Source organism: Nicotiana attenuata, unplaced genomic scaffold (genome assembly GCF_001879085.1).
Source record: "Nicotiana attenuata strain UT unplaced genomic scaffold, NIATTr2, whole genome shotgun sequence".
Classification (NCBI taxonomy): Eukaryota; Viridiplantae; Streptophyta; class Magnoliopsida; order Solanales; family Solanaceae; genus Nicotiana; species Nicotiana attenuata.
The window spans coordinates 108,728-125,724 of NW_017670783.1; the positions used below are offsets into that span (position 1 = coordinate 108,728).

At 37.4% G+C, this 16,997-nt stretch overlaps 1 protein-coding gene across 1 annotated transcript; it reads left to right on the top strand.

Moving 5' to 3' along the window:
- Positions 1-979: 979 nt before the first annotated feature.
- LOC109243285 (mitochondrial adenine nucleotide transporter ADNT1-like) lies at positions 980-16,603 on the top strand. Its single transcript, XM_019410190.1, has 8 exons — positions 980-1,317; positions 3,183-3,231; positions 8,833-8,996; positions 11,376-11,413; positions 11,711-11,823; positions 11,936-12,049; positions 15,421-15,759; positions 16,027-16,603. The coding sequence occupies exons 1-8, from the start codon at positions 1,151-1,153 to the stop codon at positions 16,108-16,110; spliced, it is 1,068 nt and encodes a 355-aa protein (XP_019265735.1). The 5' UTR covers positions 980-1,150; the 3' UTR covers positions 16,111-16,603.
- The last annotated feature ends 394 nt before the right edge of the window (positions 16,604-16,997 follow it).

The window sequence follows — 16,997 nt, forward strand, 5'->3', positions numbered from 1 at the left end:
TATATATATATATATTGTACAAACAATTATACTTATTTTATAAGTTTTTTGGTTAAAAATACAATTAATTTTGACCGAGATCAATTTTGTATTTTGCGCAAAATCATTTTCAGTATTGATCCGGCCCACCATATCTTAACCCTAACTTCCAGACGTTATCATTATCCATATCCAAACCAACAACATAGTGATTGGCCGCATTAGTAAGATATTCCCACATAAAAATCTTCATAGAATAAAATCAATTTGGTTGACTACATAATTTTTTTTTCTTTGGTAATATATGTAAAATCGAATACACATAGCAGAACTCCATTTGCTATTTGTTATACCTTTGAAATTATTTAATTTTATAATTTGACTATGATTTGAATTATCATTAGGTTGGAGCTCCAGAGTCAAGAGAAAAAAATAAGTTTTTTTTTTTTTTCTAACAACAGGAGTAATATTGAGTAGTAATATTAGACTAAAGTTTAACGGAAGAACAAATTGTCATATTTCAAATAGCACAAAATTGTTTCCCTTAATAAAAGTTATACGTGTAGATATTGTTTGAAATTAGTCGAGTTATGCGCAAGTTAATCTAAATTATAAAAAAATTATTTAAAAAGTAGATAAACTCTATCTAAAACTTCTCTATATTAGGTATATTAACATAATCACCAAAGGATGTGGTACATTGGATGGTACTGCTCCTCCCTTAATCAGAGGTCTCGATTTCGAGCCCTTGGTATGGAAAAATACTTGGTAGGGAGCGCTTCCCCCGAATGGGGCCCTATGCGGTGCGAATCCGAATATAGTCGGGCTCCAATGCGGGTACCGGACACCGGGTGGAAAACAAAAAAAAAAGAAATATTAACATAATCTTTTCATATTATAATTCACGACAAAATAATACAGCTAAGATTACCCAAACGATCCTAATACTGATTATTACGTAGCATTTAAATCCATACCTTGGTAAAAAAAGAAAGAAAATAAAACAAATTCCAATTTTGTCATTGCCCATTTCTCAAGGAAGCACCAAACCAAAACCCAGTGCCCACTGCCTTCCCTTCCCTTCCCTTCTCTATCTTCTCTCTCGATCGCCGGCGAACACTGACGAACACACCGTGAATACTTCTCCAGGTAGGGTTCCGGCGAGTTTAAAATGGCGTCGGAAGACGTGGTAGGGAAGAGAAGCGAGAGTGCTGTTACTACAATCGTTAATCTGGCTGAAGAAGCTAAGATTGCGAGCGAAGGAGTTAAAGCTCCGAGTCATGCTGCTATCTTCAGTATCGCCAAGTCTCTCGCTGCTGGCGGCATAGCCGGTGGAGTGTGAGTACTTTTTTTGAGTCCTTTTTTTACTGTCGAGGTTAGGAATCCAATAAACAGAAATGAGAATTTCATTTTCTGTTACCTATGCTTGATTTTAATTGTTACGAATAGTTCAGAAAAACAATCCACTCGTTGTTTCTAGTTTATGCTAGTTTCTAATTTATACACTTTCTACTGCATACTTGTTTATTTTTATTCATTTTTTTGTTCATTAACTGCTATGGTTAGGAATTTACTAAACAGTAATGGAAAACTTCATTTGCTGTTACTTGTACTTGCTTTTAATTGTTAACGAATTGTTCAAAAAAAAAAATCGTTGTTTCCAGTTTATACTCCTTTATTATTAGTCCCCCCCCTCCCCCCCCCCCCCCGTTTTTTTTTTTAAAAAGCTGTTAAAGTTACGATTTCAATAAACTGAAATGAAAATTTCATTTGCTGTTAAACGAATAGTTCAAAAGAGAAAAAGTATTTAATTTAAAATTGCTGTTTATTGTACTAATTTCAATTAGCTTTTTCTAGTTTATATTCGTTATTATTACTCCTTTTTTGTTTCTTTTTGGCTGTTAAGGTTACGAATATAAATGGAAATGAAAATCTTATTTCCTGTTACTTAGGCTTGATTTTAACTGTTATGAATAGTTTTTTGTTTAATAGTTCTAATTTCAATTCGCTGAAGGATTTTTTGTTCTCCTATGATTCCGAAGCTGGTAAACGCTAAGGATAATTTAATTTTCTGTTACCTAGGCGTGATCTTAATTCTTACGAATTACTAAAAAAAGGAAGTAATTTCGATTCGCTTTTTCCTGTGTATACTCATTCTTTTACCTGTTGTTTTTTCTCTGATATGGTTCAGAAGCCCATACACAGTAGTGAAATTTCATTTTGATCTCACCTAGTTTGATTTTAATTCTTACAAATAATTCCAAAAAAAAAGAGGTAATCTTTGTTCGCGGTTCTAGTTTATACTAGTTTACTATCAGTTGTTTATTTCTTTTCTCCTTCTTTGTTTTTGGTCTGATGTGGTGATGAAAGGGATAAGCAGTAACACAAATTTCAGTTGCTGTTAGGTATGCTCAACTTTACCTATTAAAATGTGTTTGTCAAGTCCATGGCATATGTAGAGAACATTAGTGATGGTTAGGTGGAGTGCCTGTTCAATGCCAGCATGGCATGGTATCACCGTGGAAGTTAAGAAGCAAGCATGCACTTATAATTAGGAAAACATGTTTGTACCTATGTAGATAACCATTGTTGATTGGCTAGCAGGTTAAAAAAAATCAACTAACAAGATGTCCTTTATTCCATTATCTAGTAAATTCTGTTGAAGGAACCTCCTGCGTGGATGGAGGATAGGAGGTAGGAGAAAAGGAAAGAGGAAGAAACTGTCAACATAGGAGACAGGGATTGAACTGCAAACAGAACAATTAGAGCCTCGTTTAGGTAGTGGATTTAGGGAAGAAAATGAAATGAATAGAGGGATGCGCGCTGTGTGATTTTGCATGTCTACATATGCTTTTGTGCTTTCATGGAAATTGAAGTGATAAAGGGTTTTTCTATCTTCTCCTTTTGCCGTTGCCTAAAAGGAGAAGAGTGGAAGGAAGTGGGAACTCTGACTTGTTGCATTTCTGAATATCTCATTAACATCCTGAAATCTTCTTAAAAGTAACCGTCTGAGGTGTTTCTTTCACATTGTGTATCATTTGCTTTAATAAGACATGTTGCATGGTGTAGTTTTCATTACCTGTGCAGTCATTTCTTGATTTTATGGATCATGACATACTTATCGCAATAGGCTAAATGCATTTTTTGCCCTTCTTTCCCTATTTTAAAAAATTATAAAACTAAACACTATTCTTGTGTTACAGGTCACGCACTGCAGTTGCTCCATTGGAAAGGCTTAAAATTCTGCTCCAGGTAAATATTCCAAGTGATTCTTTTAAGCTTCATGATGTGAGATGTTTCTTCTGTATATCCTTGCAAATTTTCTAATGAAATGAAGCGATTGGAGGTCTACATAAAAAATTGTGCCTTGAAAGTGCCAAAGTTTATGAATGAAATTAATTGAGATGTATACCCAAAAATATGCATCTTTTAGCATCTTTAGATTGGTGTTTGAGAACCCAATTGAGTACTTAAAACCAAATGCATCAGTTAGACTTCAGTTGCACCTGAAGTGTTGAACAAATTTCGCTATGAACCAATCTATCAGTTAAACTAAAAGTGGCGAATATCAATTGATATTGTCAGATTAGGAGTATTTGTTACAGCTGTACAACAGCATTAGGGAAGATATATTTCTGTAAATAGCTGAGATATTTTTTCCATATTTATCCTAGGAAGATCAGATCCGATCTGTATCCCTGATTTGTAGAGATATCCCTGGCTAGCTTTATTTGTTATCTCTGTATATAAACCCCTAGTGTGTACATTGTGAAGATGAGAAAGACAATATACTTTTTTCTTCTCCTTTTAACATGGTATCAGAGCTTTTGGCTCTTTCCTGAGAGAATTCCTTCTCATTTCTCATCATTCTCTTGAAATTGAAACTTTTTTTTCCCTTATGGACTTGTTGAAACCCGAAAGTCAAGGATAAAATGCCTGAAATAACCGAGACCAGTCCTGCTATCACCACAACCGATGATTTGCAAAATGTCCAGGCAGCTTACCGGTTGAATGGACAAAATTTTCTGAAATGGTCACAGTTCGTTCGGACATTCTTGAAAGGCAAAGGGAAGCTAAGTCATTTGCTGGGTACAGGCCCGTCTAAGGAAGATCCCAAGTTTGAAGCCTGGGATGAACAAGACTCAATGGTCATGTCTTGGCTCTGGAATTCTATGATTCCAGAAATAAGTGATACAGTGATGTTTCTGAGTACGGCTAAGGAGATATGGGGAGCAATCCGACAAACCTACTCAAAGGTAAATGATGCAGCCCGAATCTATGAACTTAAGACGAAGGTTACAGCCATGAAGCAGGGGGCACGATCAGTCACTGAATATGCCAATCTCTTGCAAGGATTGTGGCAAGAGATTGATCACTACCAATGCATTCAGATGCGATGCCCAGAAGATGCAGTAACCTTGAAGCGCTTTATAGAAAGGGAACGCACATATGACTTCCTTGCTGGACTTAGTGTTGAACTTGATCCAGTAAGGGTACAATTATTGGGAAAAGAGGAACTTCCATCACTGAATGAAGCAGTCTCAATAGTACGGGCTGAAGAAGGGCGTAAGAGTGTTATGCTTGACACTCAAGCCGGAGAAGGATCAGCACTTGTTGCAAAGGAGGCTGGGCAGAAGGAGAATAGCATGCTACAACCATCGGACAATTATACCAAGCCAACAAATGCTTCAAAACTATTCAATAGAGATTCCCTCTATTGCACCTACTGTAAGAAGCATCGCCACACAAGAGAGAAATGCTGGAAGCTGAACGGAAAACCACAGAACAATAACCATAGGGGCGAGAATGGGAGACATGCTTATGTTGCAAGCACTCACCAAAATGACTTAGATAATTCTGCTAAGTCAAATCCGGAGATCAGTCAAGAAGATATCGAAAGGCTGAAAGGTTTGCTTAGTTCTTTAGACAAAAGTAATCCAGCCGAGACAGGTACATGTTCTCTAACATTCTCAGGTATCTCTTCTCTTTGTTGTACTGCTAATGTCATGACAAGTAATTCCTTCCCATGGATAATTGATTCTGGAGAAACAGACCACATGACCTCTTTTTCTAAATATTTTTCGTCCTATACCCCTTGCCTAAGCCATAGAAAAATCACCATTGCTAATGGTTCTTTCGTATGGAGACGTTTGCTTAAATTCTCTATGCCTTAGAAATGTGCTTTATGTTCCAAAATTGTTTGCTAATCTTATTTCAATTCAAAAGGTTACTCAAGATTTTAATTGCCGAGTAATTTTTCTCCCTTCCTATTGTATTTTCCAGGAACAGGAAACCAAGAAAAGGGTTGGGCTTGCTAAAGTCAGAAACGTGCTCTATTACTTGGAAAACCTGAACCTAAAGAATGAAGCTTTGAATTCTCTCCCTCGATTCTTCATATCTGAGTCAGTCATGTCAAGTGAAGAAAGAATTTGGCTTTATCATCGTCGTTTGGGTCATCCTTCTTTTCAAATTGTCAAGATTATGTTCCCTCTATTGTTTATGGTTTTAACAGTAGAGTCTTTTCATTGCAATGATTGTGAACTAGCCAAACATAGGCGTGTTTCTTTTTCTGTCAGTAATAAAAGAAGTATGTTTCCGTTTGATCTCATTCATAGTGACATTTGGGGGCCATCTACAGTTTCAAATATTTCCGGTGCTAAATGGTTTGTGTTTTTTATTGATGATTGCACTAAGGTAACGTGGGTTTATCTATTGAAAAACAAATTCGATGTGAGCTATGTCTTCCCCAATTTTGCCAACATGATCAAGACCCAATTTAACACCCCAATCAAAAGATTTCGTTCAGACAATGCCCGAGACTACTTTAACCAAATGATGTCCTCATTCTTCAAAAATGAGGGTATCATCCATGAGTCGTCTTGTGTCAACACACCCCAACAAAATGGGGCGGCAGAATGAAAAATGGGTCATCTTCTCAGTATAACCAGATCATTGTTGTTTCACAAGAATGTTCCTAAAAACTATTGGGGGGAAGCCATTCTAACTGCTACCTATCTCAGCAATCGGGTTCCATCAAAGGTTCTAAGCCTGAAATCACCAATCGACACCTTGAGAAGTTTCTTTCCTAACTTCTATGTCTCTGAGAACCTAACACCAAGAGTATTTGGTTGTGTTGCCTATGTCCATATCCATTCAAATAATAGAGGAAAGTTAGACCCACGTGCAACCAAGTCTGTTTTTATTGGCTAATCATCAACACAAAAGGGTTACAAATGTTATCACCCATAAACTAGAAAATTCTTTGTCTCAGCCGATGTCACTTTTGTAGAGTCTGAGTCTTTCTTTAGCACCTCCTATCTTCAGGGGGAGACTAAGAATGAAGATAGTCCCAAAGATGTGTTCATCTTAGATATTGCCGAGTCATCTAAAAATGAAGTGTCAGTTGAGTCTCCAGGTCCCATTGAACCTTCCGTTGAGACTCCAGATCCCATAGAGTCTCCAGATCATCAGAATGAAGAGAGAATTCAAAGTGACATTCAACCACCTCTTCAGGTTTACTCCAGAAGAAAAGAGCGAGTACATCCACCAGCTCAAGCCCAATCATCGAATTTGGCTCCTGTTCCAAGTTCAGAATTTGTTCCAGAATCTTTAAACAATCAAGAACAACCCTCAGACCAAGTAGATGACCTAAACCTACCCATTGCCCTTAGAAAAGGAACCAGAAATTGTACAAAACATCCCTTGTCACTCATGACCTATCAAAATTTCTCACCGAGCCATAAAGCCTTCCTTAGTAACCTTCACTCAATACCTATTCCAAAAAACTTGTCAGAAGCATTAGCAGACAAGAAATGGAAGGATGCCATGAGAGTTGAAATGGAGGCACTAGAGAAAAATAGAACATGGGAGTTGGTTGAGTTACCGAAAGGGAAAAAATTAGTAGGTTGTCGCTGGGTGTTCACAGTGAAGTACAATTCTGATGGATCCGTGGAGAGATACAAAGCAAGATTAGTTGCCAAAGGGTATACACAAACCTATGGCATAGACTATCTTGAAACATTTGCTCCGGTGGCAAAGATGAACACGGTAAGAATCTTACTCTCACTAGCTGCCATTTTTGGATGGACTTTGCAGCAATTCGATGTGAAGAATGCTTTTCTCCATGGAGAATTGGAGGAGGAGATATATATGGAGGTCCCGTCGGGATTTGAGTCTAAGGCAAGAAAGGTATGCAGGCTTAAAAAGGCTCTCTATGGACTCAAACAATCGCCACGAGCGTGGTTTGGAAGATTTGCAAAGGTAATGATCACACTAGGGTATAGGCAGAGTCAAGGGGATCATACTTTGTTTGTGAGACATTCAGGAAATGGAAAAACAACGGCCCTACTGGTATATGTAGATGATATCATAGTCACCGGAGATGATGAAGATGGTATACAATATCTAAAAGAATGTCTGCTTAAAGAGTTTGACATTAATGAACTTGGGAAGTTAAAATACTTCCTAGGAATTGAGGTAGCCCATTCTAAACAAGGCATATTTGCTTCACAACAAAAATATGTCTATGATTTGCTAAAGGAGACTGGAAAATTGGGGTGTAAACCAGCAGCTACACCTATTGAGTACAATCACAGGCTAACTGAATCATCAGAAGACCTATCCGTGGATAAAGGGTCATATCAACGACTTGTTGGAAGGTTAATTTACCTATCCCACACTAGACCTGATATAGGCTATGCCGTGAGCGTGGTGAGTCAGTTTATGCACAATCCGAAGGAAGTCCACCTAAGAGCAGCACATAGAATACTAGAGTATCTGAAAGGGACGCCTGGAAGAGGACTTTTATTCAAAAGGGGTGGCACCTTGACTATAGAAGCTTATACAGATGCGGACTATGCTGGGTCGCTAGTCGACAGGAAGTCAACCTCAGGGTATTGCACTTTCTTGGGTGGTAATCTGGTGACATGGAGAAGTAAAAAACAGAATGTTGTAGCAAGGTCAAGTGCTGAATCAGAGTTCAGAGCTATGGCATTGGGTGTTTGTGAGCTATTGTGGCTAAAAATAATTCTTGAAGACCTGAAAGTAAAGTGGGAGGCACCTATGAAACTATACTGTGATAACAAGTCAGCAATTAGTATAGCCCATAACCCAGTGCAGCATGATCGGACGAAGCACATTGATCGACACTTTATCAAAGAAAAATTAGATAGTGGGTTGATTTGTACTCCATTTGTGTCTTCCAAGGATCAACTAGCGGACATTCTCACAAAAGGACTACAAAGCAGCACTTTTGAAGGACTTGTTACCAAGCTGGGAATGCAAGATATCCATTCACCAGCTTGAGGGGGAGTGTCAGATTAGGAGTATTTGTTACAGCTGTACAACAGCATTAGGGAAGATATATTTCTGTAAATAACTGAGATATTTTTTCCATATTTATCGTAGGAAGATCAGATCCGATCTGTATCCCTGATTTGTAGAGATATCCCTAGCTAGCTTTATTTGTTATCTCTGTATATAAACCCCTAGTGTGTACATTGTGAAGATGAGAAAGACAATATACTTTTTTCTTCTTCTTTTAACAGATATATATTTATTTGACAAGTGATGGCATTAGATATTAAATACAAATTTTTAGTTAACTATAATTTCGTATTGAGGAATCAGAGCAACCTTATAAAAAATAAAAATAAAATGTCAGAGCATTTAACTTATTTGTGTACTTATTAAAAAAGTATTTACTTTTATTGTGATAGCATATCTGTATTTACATAAGAGTGAGTATGGTCATACATATTACAATTTATGTAGCTGCATTAACCTGCAAATAGTTTTAAACATACAACATAATTTACAAGGATCTTGCATTTACCTTTGTTCGCTGAAGTGCAGGTTCAGAATCCTCACAGTATAAAATACAATGGTACAGTTCAGGGGTTGAAATATATATGGAGAACTGAGGGTCTCCGGGGATTGTTCAAAGGAAATGGTACTAATTGTGCCCGCATTGTTCCAAACTCTGCCGTCAAGTTCTTCAGCTATGAGGAGGCGTCCAGGTATGCCATGACACTTCTTTCTTTCAGAATGCTAAATGTTCACTCCCTGAACCACTAATTGCACTAAGAAAATTCTCTTTCGAGTTGCCATTATCCTTGTCCATTTTTGTTTGTTGATTCTAAGATAATTATTTTTAAAGAGCTTTATTGTAACTTGTTGAATTATGAGATGCTCTACGGTTCTAATATTTGGACTAGCAAGAAATTTTTTGCTCTCCTTGATTTCTAAATTGGTTTTTAACATAGTATATGTTTATCAATGTGGGGAGTGATTCGGGAATTCAAGAATTTGAGCCTCGACAAAATAAAAGGTCGAATAACTAGGAACAACAATGGTTTCCGCACAGATGTCTGACCAATTGAAGAGTACTTTCACTGACTTGGTGATCCTTTAGGTGCTATTTATTCCGAACTTTCTGGTTGAAAAAGAAGGTCAATATGAATACTGAAAGATGCAAGTTCACCGCTTGCAAAGAAAAAATATGTTTTCTTCAGGATTTCTTTTGGCTAAAAATTTCCTGTATTCGATGATCAACGCATTTGGCACAAGGGTCAAATTCTTCATCATTGCAAGCCAGTTAGGTGTTTGTCTTAATTCATTTGTAAAATTTATGATCAGGGGACTTAATCATTCTACCTTAATTGTGTTGTCAATTAATCCAGAATTCTGGAAGCAGAAAACAAAATTGCATTTTTGATCATTCAGCAGAAAACAACAACGACAAGAACAAACAAACCCAGTGTAATCCCACAAGTGGGGTCTGGAGAGGGTAGTGTGTACGCAGGCCTTATCCCTAACTTGTGAAGGTAGAGAGGCTATTTCCGATAGACCCTCGGCTTAGGAAACACTAAACACGAAGCAACCAACAATAATAACACAAGAAAAGAACAAGACACTATATGTAATAACAAAGATCTAAAAATAAGAAATACAAGATACTACTAACAATACTAGTAAGAATGACACAATATGGAATAACAAAGATCTAGGAACACGAAAATGTAAGAATAATACTAATGCTACTAGTACGATTAGGAGAAGCTCTCGTCCTCCACACCTTCCTGTCGAGGGTCATGTCCTCGGTAAGCTGAAGCAATGCCATGTCCTGCCTAATCACCTCTCCCCAATACTTCTTTGGCCTACCTCTGCCCTTCCTCAGACCCTCTGTGGTCAACCTCTACACCTCCTAACGGGGGCAGAAAACAACTTGTTTTTTCCTCTATGGAATGTAAAAAGGCAAGAGGATAATTGATCGGGATGCTGATAACTTATTTTTCTTTTTAATGACGGTGGTGTCTGGTCCGGCTTCTGCACAACTCAATTAATCCTCCGGGCAGACTCCTGTAACCCACAAATGCAGTTGTCGGATAAACCCGCACCCTGAAGTTGGAGTAGATGGGCTCACATCCAACATCCTATGCTTCAACCACTCAACCATCTCCGTGAAGACATGATTAAAAAAAAATTGATTTGGAGGATTGTGGTGGGGAAGTATTCAATCTTTGATTTGGAGGGAAATTAGAAGGAAGGAGTCAGAATTTTGTAGAAATATGTCCTCTGACCCGTTATGGATCTTAGTACAATTCGTCCAATATTTTTTTTATCTTTCACAAAGGAAGCTTTTAACAGACAACTGATCGTTGGTTTTCTTTCCTTCTACTTCTTTGATACTCAGCTATAACAAGAACATTGTAAGTAGAGATTTTTTGACTTATTGATAAGAAATGGTAGTAGAAATGTTAAAGTTATAAAAGGATACTGTTACCAACCAAAAAAGTAAAAGTAAAGGGCCTGCTTGGATGGAGATATTTGGAAAGGATTTCAAAATTTAAAAAATTTCAAATGACATGTAACCAAAATAAGGTTGAAATAAACTCTAACTTGACTTTGTAGTTCAAATCCAAATTCTCTTAGATATACTCAAACTTGCCCTAAAGATATATGTTTGTGGTATAGACATATAGTATGGGTACTATATTTCTTGTTGGAGAGCATTTAGTAGTTACTCCTCACTCTTGAGTGGATTTCCAAGTCGTCTTATAGTTGGACCTTTATTTAGATTTCTTTGTGGTTGTCTTTGTATTTTTGGATGCTTATTTTGTGATTATCTGACAGTTAACATGTTTGAGAATGAAAATGATTTCATTAAAAAAAAAAGAATGAAAATGATTGTGGAAGGGATATGAAATCCCAAATATTTTTGGTACAAGAGTTTATTGTGATACCCTGACTGAGAGAATTCTAATTTGAGTTGATTTCTACTTCAACTTATAAACTAAAATTATAGTAGATAATTTTTCTTATACTATGTCTACTGTAGCTTTTTATGGCTTATGAACTCTAACATCTTCTCTCTTTAATATTTAATAATGTTGCAGGGGAATCTTATGGTTTTACCGGCAGCAAACTGGAAATGGTACAATTAACTGACTCCCCAATTATTTTTCTTCATTCTATCTCTGTTACTCGGCCCACCATTTACTCTTAAGACTTAAAATATTTCAGTGTTGGAAACAGATTATATGCTGCAAAACTCTGTCAAGAAATATACGTCCTCCATGTCTGCCAAGAAATTTGTTTCGTCCATCTTCTCCTTTGAAAAAGTAGCAGATAACATTCTGTTATGGCTGGACCTAGTTTTAGAGATTTATGAGTCTATGCTTGTGTAGACTTACTTCGCGATATTAACTGTATTTATCTTACCTCATTGCAGAGGATGCTGAACTCACTCCTCTTCTACGCCTTGGTGCTGGAGCATGTGCAGGCATCATTGCCATGTCAGCAACTTATCCAATGGACTTGGTACGAGGCCGGATTACTGTCCAGGTATTGCATCTGTGAACTTTGCAATTTTGCCCACACACACTGTGTATGGAAATGGGCTATCATTTTTTCTCAGGATTTTGTTAATTTGTAATGCTTCTGCTTCTCTTTGCAGACAGATAAATCTCCTTCCCAGTACAGAGGGATATTTCATGCTCTTAGAACAGTTTTTGTTGAAGAAGGCCCGCGTGCTCTTTACAAAGGATGGCTTCCTTCTGTGATAGGTGTGGTAAGTGATGGTTTTGATTTTGACTTGCTTAGTATCACATTTAGAAGCACATGGTTTCTGTTTGGACCTAAAATTATACTCCTCTTGATCATTTTTGTTGCTTATTCGTTTTACTTTGTGTGCTAAGTTTTATCTGGTTACACATAGATTATTCTCTATGGAATTTACGTCATGCAACTGCTCTTTCCCCGTCATTCACTAAACCAAACAAGATACGCTCTCTCTATGGATTAGGTACCTATGGTTCTTTCAGTGATTTTGGGGATGGGATCATTACATTTTCATCATGTTTGAGTAATAGTAATATCGGCAAAGGGCCAAATATACCCCTATACTTTCGAAAATGGTCTAAGAATATCCCTCGTTATACTATTGGGTTATCTATACCCCTGCCGTCATACTTTGGAACAAAAATACCCTTATTTTTGATGGAGTGCCACGTGGCAACACCAAATTAAAACGACCCATTTATTTTTTTACCCGTTCCGTTTAAGAAGACCCACCACCCGACCAAATTTTCACCCCACTTAAGCATGAAAAAAACCCACTACCCGACTGCTCCAACAAACTCAGCAGCGTTATTTCTGGGAGAAATTCAAAAATAGCCAAATTTAGAAGTGGTCATTCAAAAATAGCCACAGTTTCAAAAGTAATTGTAATTTAGCCACTTTACATGTAAAGATAAATCTGAACAAAAACATCTATTCAAAATCCGGAAAGATACTCCAGTATAATATACTGGAGTTCTCGCATAAGTATACTGGAACTCCAGTATATTATACAGGAGTTCTAGTAAATTATATTGGAGTTCCAGTATAATAATTTACCGGTCCAGCATAATATACTGGAGTTTGGAGCACCGGTGCTCCAATCTCCAATATATTTTAATGGAAGTTTCCGCGTGTTGGAGTTCCAGCATAATATGCTGGAAATTCATACACAGGTACACCGATCTCTAGTATATTATGCTGGAACTTTCCGTGTTGCAGCAAAATAGTGGCTATTTATCAATGACTTTGCAAACACTGGCTATTTTTGAATGACCAGTCCGAAAACTGGCTAGCCCGTGCTTTTTTAATGTTATTTCTTGAGAATGATTCATAGGGAGTCCAATTTTGTAATGGACTATGTTTTCTTATAACTGCGATACGCAAAAAACTTCCTCGCAGTCGATATTTATACCAAATCATACGAACTTATCATGATTAAGTGATTTAATGAGGTAATAATATATAATAGCTAAGTAAGAAAAGTGTATGTGTAATTGCATATCATATATTTATTGATTTGGTGTAAATACTAGTACCGATAAATCCATAGCTAAGTGAGAAAAGTTTATGTAGATGTTGCAATCACATATCATATATCTATTGATTAGTATAAACACAACGTGCTAGTAAGTAAATGTCCAGATTTTTCCCTCGCAGTAATGTATAAAAATAGACATTTTTACACCTTTCATGGATGCTGCTAACCTTTTATGCGTGAAAAGGTTACATTGGACCAGAAACAAATATTTCATTTTTACACCTTTCATTGTTTGTTGGAGCAGAACTCGGGTGGTGGGTTTTTTTTCACCCTTAAGTGGGGTGAAATTTGGGTCAGGTAGTGGGTTTTTTTAACGGATCGGGTAAAAAAGAAATGGGTCGTTTTAATTTGGTGCTGCCACGTGGTCTCCATCCAAAATAAGGTTATTTTTGTTCCAAAGTATGACGGCAGGGGTATAGATAACCCAATAGTATAACGAAGGTATTCTTAGACCATTTTCAAAAGTAAAGGGGTATATTTGGCACTTTGCCATAATAATATTAGTTCTGTAACCAGTCATTGACTTAAGCATGTGAAGTTTCGGAATATTGGTAATGCTTGCATGAAATTAAACTTTCATTGATATTGGGCAGAATCCTAAAGGGTGACTATGAGTTGTAATTGTTATACCTAACCAGACATATTTATGGACATGATTACTCTATCTCATTTAATGCTAATACATTGTTCATTAATTTTATTTGGATCCATGAATTTGTATAGGCTGATGTTGGTATATGCATGAACACCATAATGGCATAATTTGCATTTAACAACAACAACAGACCCAGTGTAATCCCACAAGTGGGGTCTGAGGGGGTAGTATGTACGCAGACCTTACCCCTACCTTCAAGAAGCCAGAGAGGTTGTTTCCGAAAGACCCCTTGCATTTAACGATACTCATAAAACAAAGTTTGCGTTTACCGTCATGTCTTTTATGTCTGAGGGTTTCTTTCGCATTACCCTAAATCTCTGGAGCTACCAATCTGCATAGTTGAATATCAACAGTCTTGTAAGCACGGAAAGGTGTTGCTATCAAGGAAAGAATGACACAATTCCTCTGTATGATGTATCAACAAAGAATAGTACAAATCCTTTATTGTGACTACGTGATCAGCGCGCAGCAAGAAATTAGAGAAATTCAGGGATTTAACGGCTGGTAGCACTTATATATCATTAAGTTTTAACAAGAGAAGTTTGCTGTAGAGGACATTTCTGTTCTTCCAAAAGCCGGAGTGATATTGAAAATGCTAATTGTTCGGAGAGAATTTGTACGTTAAAAAACATACTGCTGGAGATATTAAGTTATATAAGTAGAGAATACTTTTTCCTTTGAACTGAAAGACAGCTGTTATCTAACACCTCGATAAGAGATTGTGTTTTGGATGCTAGCTTGGAAGTCCAAACTTCAAGCAGCTTAAGATTCTACACTAGTTGCTTCCCATTGTTCTTATTCTCCAAATTACTAAACCTTGGTATTCTGAAATTTTAAAATCGATCTTACTCACCTTTCCATGTCATTGCAAAATTAAGCTTCTTATGTTTACCCACCCCCCCACCCCCACCCCACCCCTTTCCCTCCATTTGCCTAGTTTTCTCCGAAAATTGCATTAAGGTGCTGTTAATCAAGAGTGAACTGGTTTTTCAAGGTAGAAAGAGGAAACCAATTGAGTGAAAAAATATTGCGATATACTTTTTAAAGAAAAATGATATGGCCAAACCCTCAGGGGTTGGCCTAGACTTGAGCCTTGGGGTTTGCTCCCTTTCAAGGTCTCAAGTTCGAAACCCACTGGGTGCAAACAATTTCTGAGGGCCATCGGACTGGGTAAAACCTGAATTAACCGTGGTGCACTTGTGGGAAACTCCTTGCTGAGGGCCTGTGCTCCCCCGGGATTAGTCGGGGCTCTTAGAGATTCGGACACCCGGTGCAAATAAAAAAAAAAAAAAAAGAGAAATGATATGGCCAATGTATTAAGCACATGTCCGGCTTTCTGTCTTTTCCTGTTTTTGGTGCCCCATGATTAACAAAATGTTTCCATTGCTGATACTAAGTTCAAATGCAGATTCCTTATGTAGGTTTAAACTTTGCTGTTTATGAATCGTTAAAAGATTGGTTGGTCAAAACCCGACCATTTGGACTAGCTCAAGACACTGAATTGAGTGTTACGACAAAGCTCGGCTGTGGTGCTATTGCTGGAACTATTGGGCAGACAGTTGCTTACCCTCTTGATGTCATCCGTCGAAGAATGCAGATGGGTGGCTGGAAAAATGCTGCTTCAGTTGTTACTGGTGAGAGCAAGGCACCTCTAGAGTATAGCGGCATGGTCGATGCATTCAGGAAAACAGTTCGTCATGAGGGTGTTGGAGCTTTGTATAAGGGTTTAGTCCCAAATTCAGTCAAGGTTAGTCTAACCCATTACGTGTTCTTTAAAAGTGGTTCTCCCCCCCATACACCCCATGTCCAGGTAAACAGAGTGCTAAAGCAACCAGTTGCTTTCTACAATTCCCTTCAGATATCAAGATATTCTCCTGGTATTCCAATAAGGTTAATTAGTGCCTATCCTCGGAAATTATTGTTCTCTGTTGTACTTATAAAGAGAGTGATTTGGTTTGGTTGTACTTATATTGTTCTCTGTTGTACTCATATGACATTGTGCCTCTCTTTTCAGGTGGTACCGTCTATAGCAATTGCATTCGTGACATATGAGGTGGTAAAGGACATTCTTGGTGTGGAAATGAGGATATCTGATTGAATTACTCGAAGAAGTTCAGGTTATATTCTGAACCTGCATGTTAATTTGCCTGGAGAAGCAAGGAAGGTGTTAATGGGAAAGTGTTATTTCATCGACTTGGCAAAGGAGAGATCCTGAGCACCCGAATATTTTTACCCATACCCACCGGTTGTCTTTGCATCCTCTAGGTTTTTAGTATATTGGATAAAGTAGCAATAAAGAGTGGTCTAGAAGTAGCAGTACACTTCATGTTATAGGAATCAAAATACTCATTTTGCGAGTATTTTTATACAACGCTTATTGAATAGATATCCGGGTCTTTGGTTTCATATTTGCTCGATGCTATTCCATTTTTTGTTTGATCACGTGATCAGTACTTATGTTAGGTGCCATACTTTATGGCACAGGCAAGAGTAGCTGTATGCTGATCTAAATATTTTGTGCCTGCAAATAATGCAGTAGGATTATTACATTTTGCAGTTTTCACCAGGAGATTGAAATTAATTGTTGATTTGCTCGTGAGAGGATTGTTTAATTACATGAAACCTATGGCGAATCAAACTAACCCGCAATTTCTGTCATTAGCAATTTAGCATATTGGATAATGAGTGATGCTGGTGGACCGTGGATTTAAGCCATTGGGTGCAGACTTGTATATTTCACTCTCTATTCTTTTGAGACAATGCTTGAGTATAAATATATAGTACTATTTCGTAAAGAATTCAACTATATGTATAGATAAAGCTTACGCACTAGATGCACCTCACCCGCTGCGGGAATGCAACATCCGCCTTCACTGGGCATTGTGGTTGATGACTAAAAAGGAACTAGAAACATCGATCTAAATTTTCTAGAAAATAATTGATTCCGCCTTGCTTCTGAAATTAGCTAAGATAAAGTATCCATCA

Coding starts and splice junctions, on each gene's coding strand:
- LOC109243285 (XM_019410190.1), top strand. CDS start 1,151: ATGGCGTCGGAAGACGTGGTAGGGAAGAGAAGCGAGAGTGCTGTTACT. Junction 11,824..11,935: donor GAGGCCGGATTACTGTCCAG/GTATTGCATCTG, acceptor TTCTCTTTGCAG/ACAGATAAATCTCCTTCCCA. Junction 12,050..15,420: donor TTCCTTCTGTGATAGGTGTG/GTAAGTGATGGT, acceptor GTTCAAATGCAG/ATTCCTTATGTAGGTTTAAA.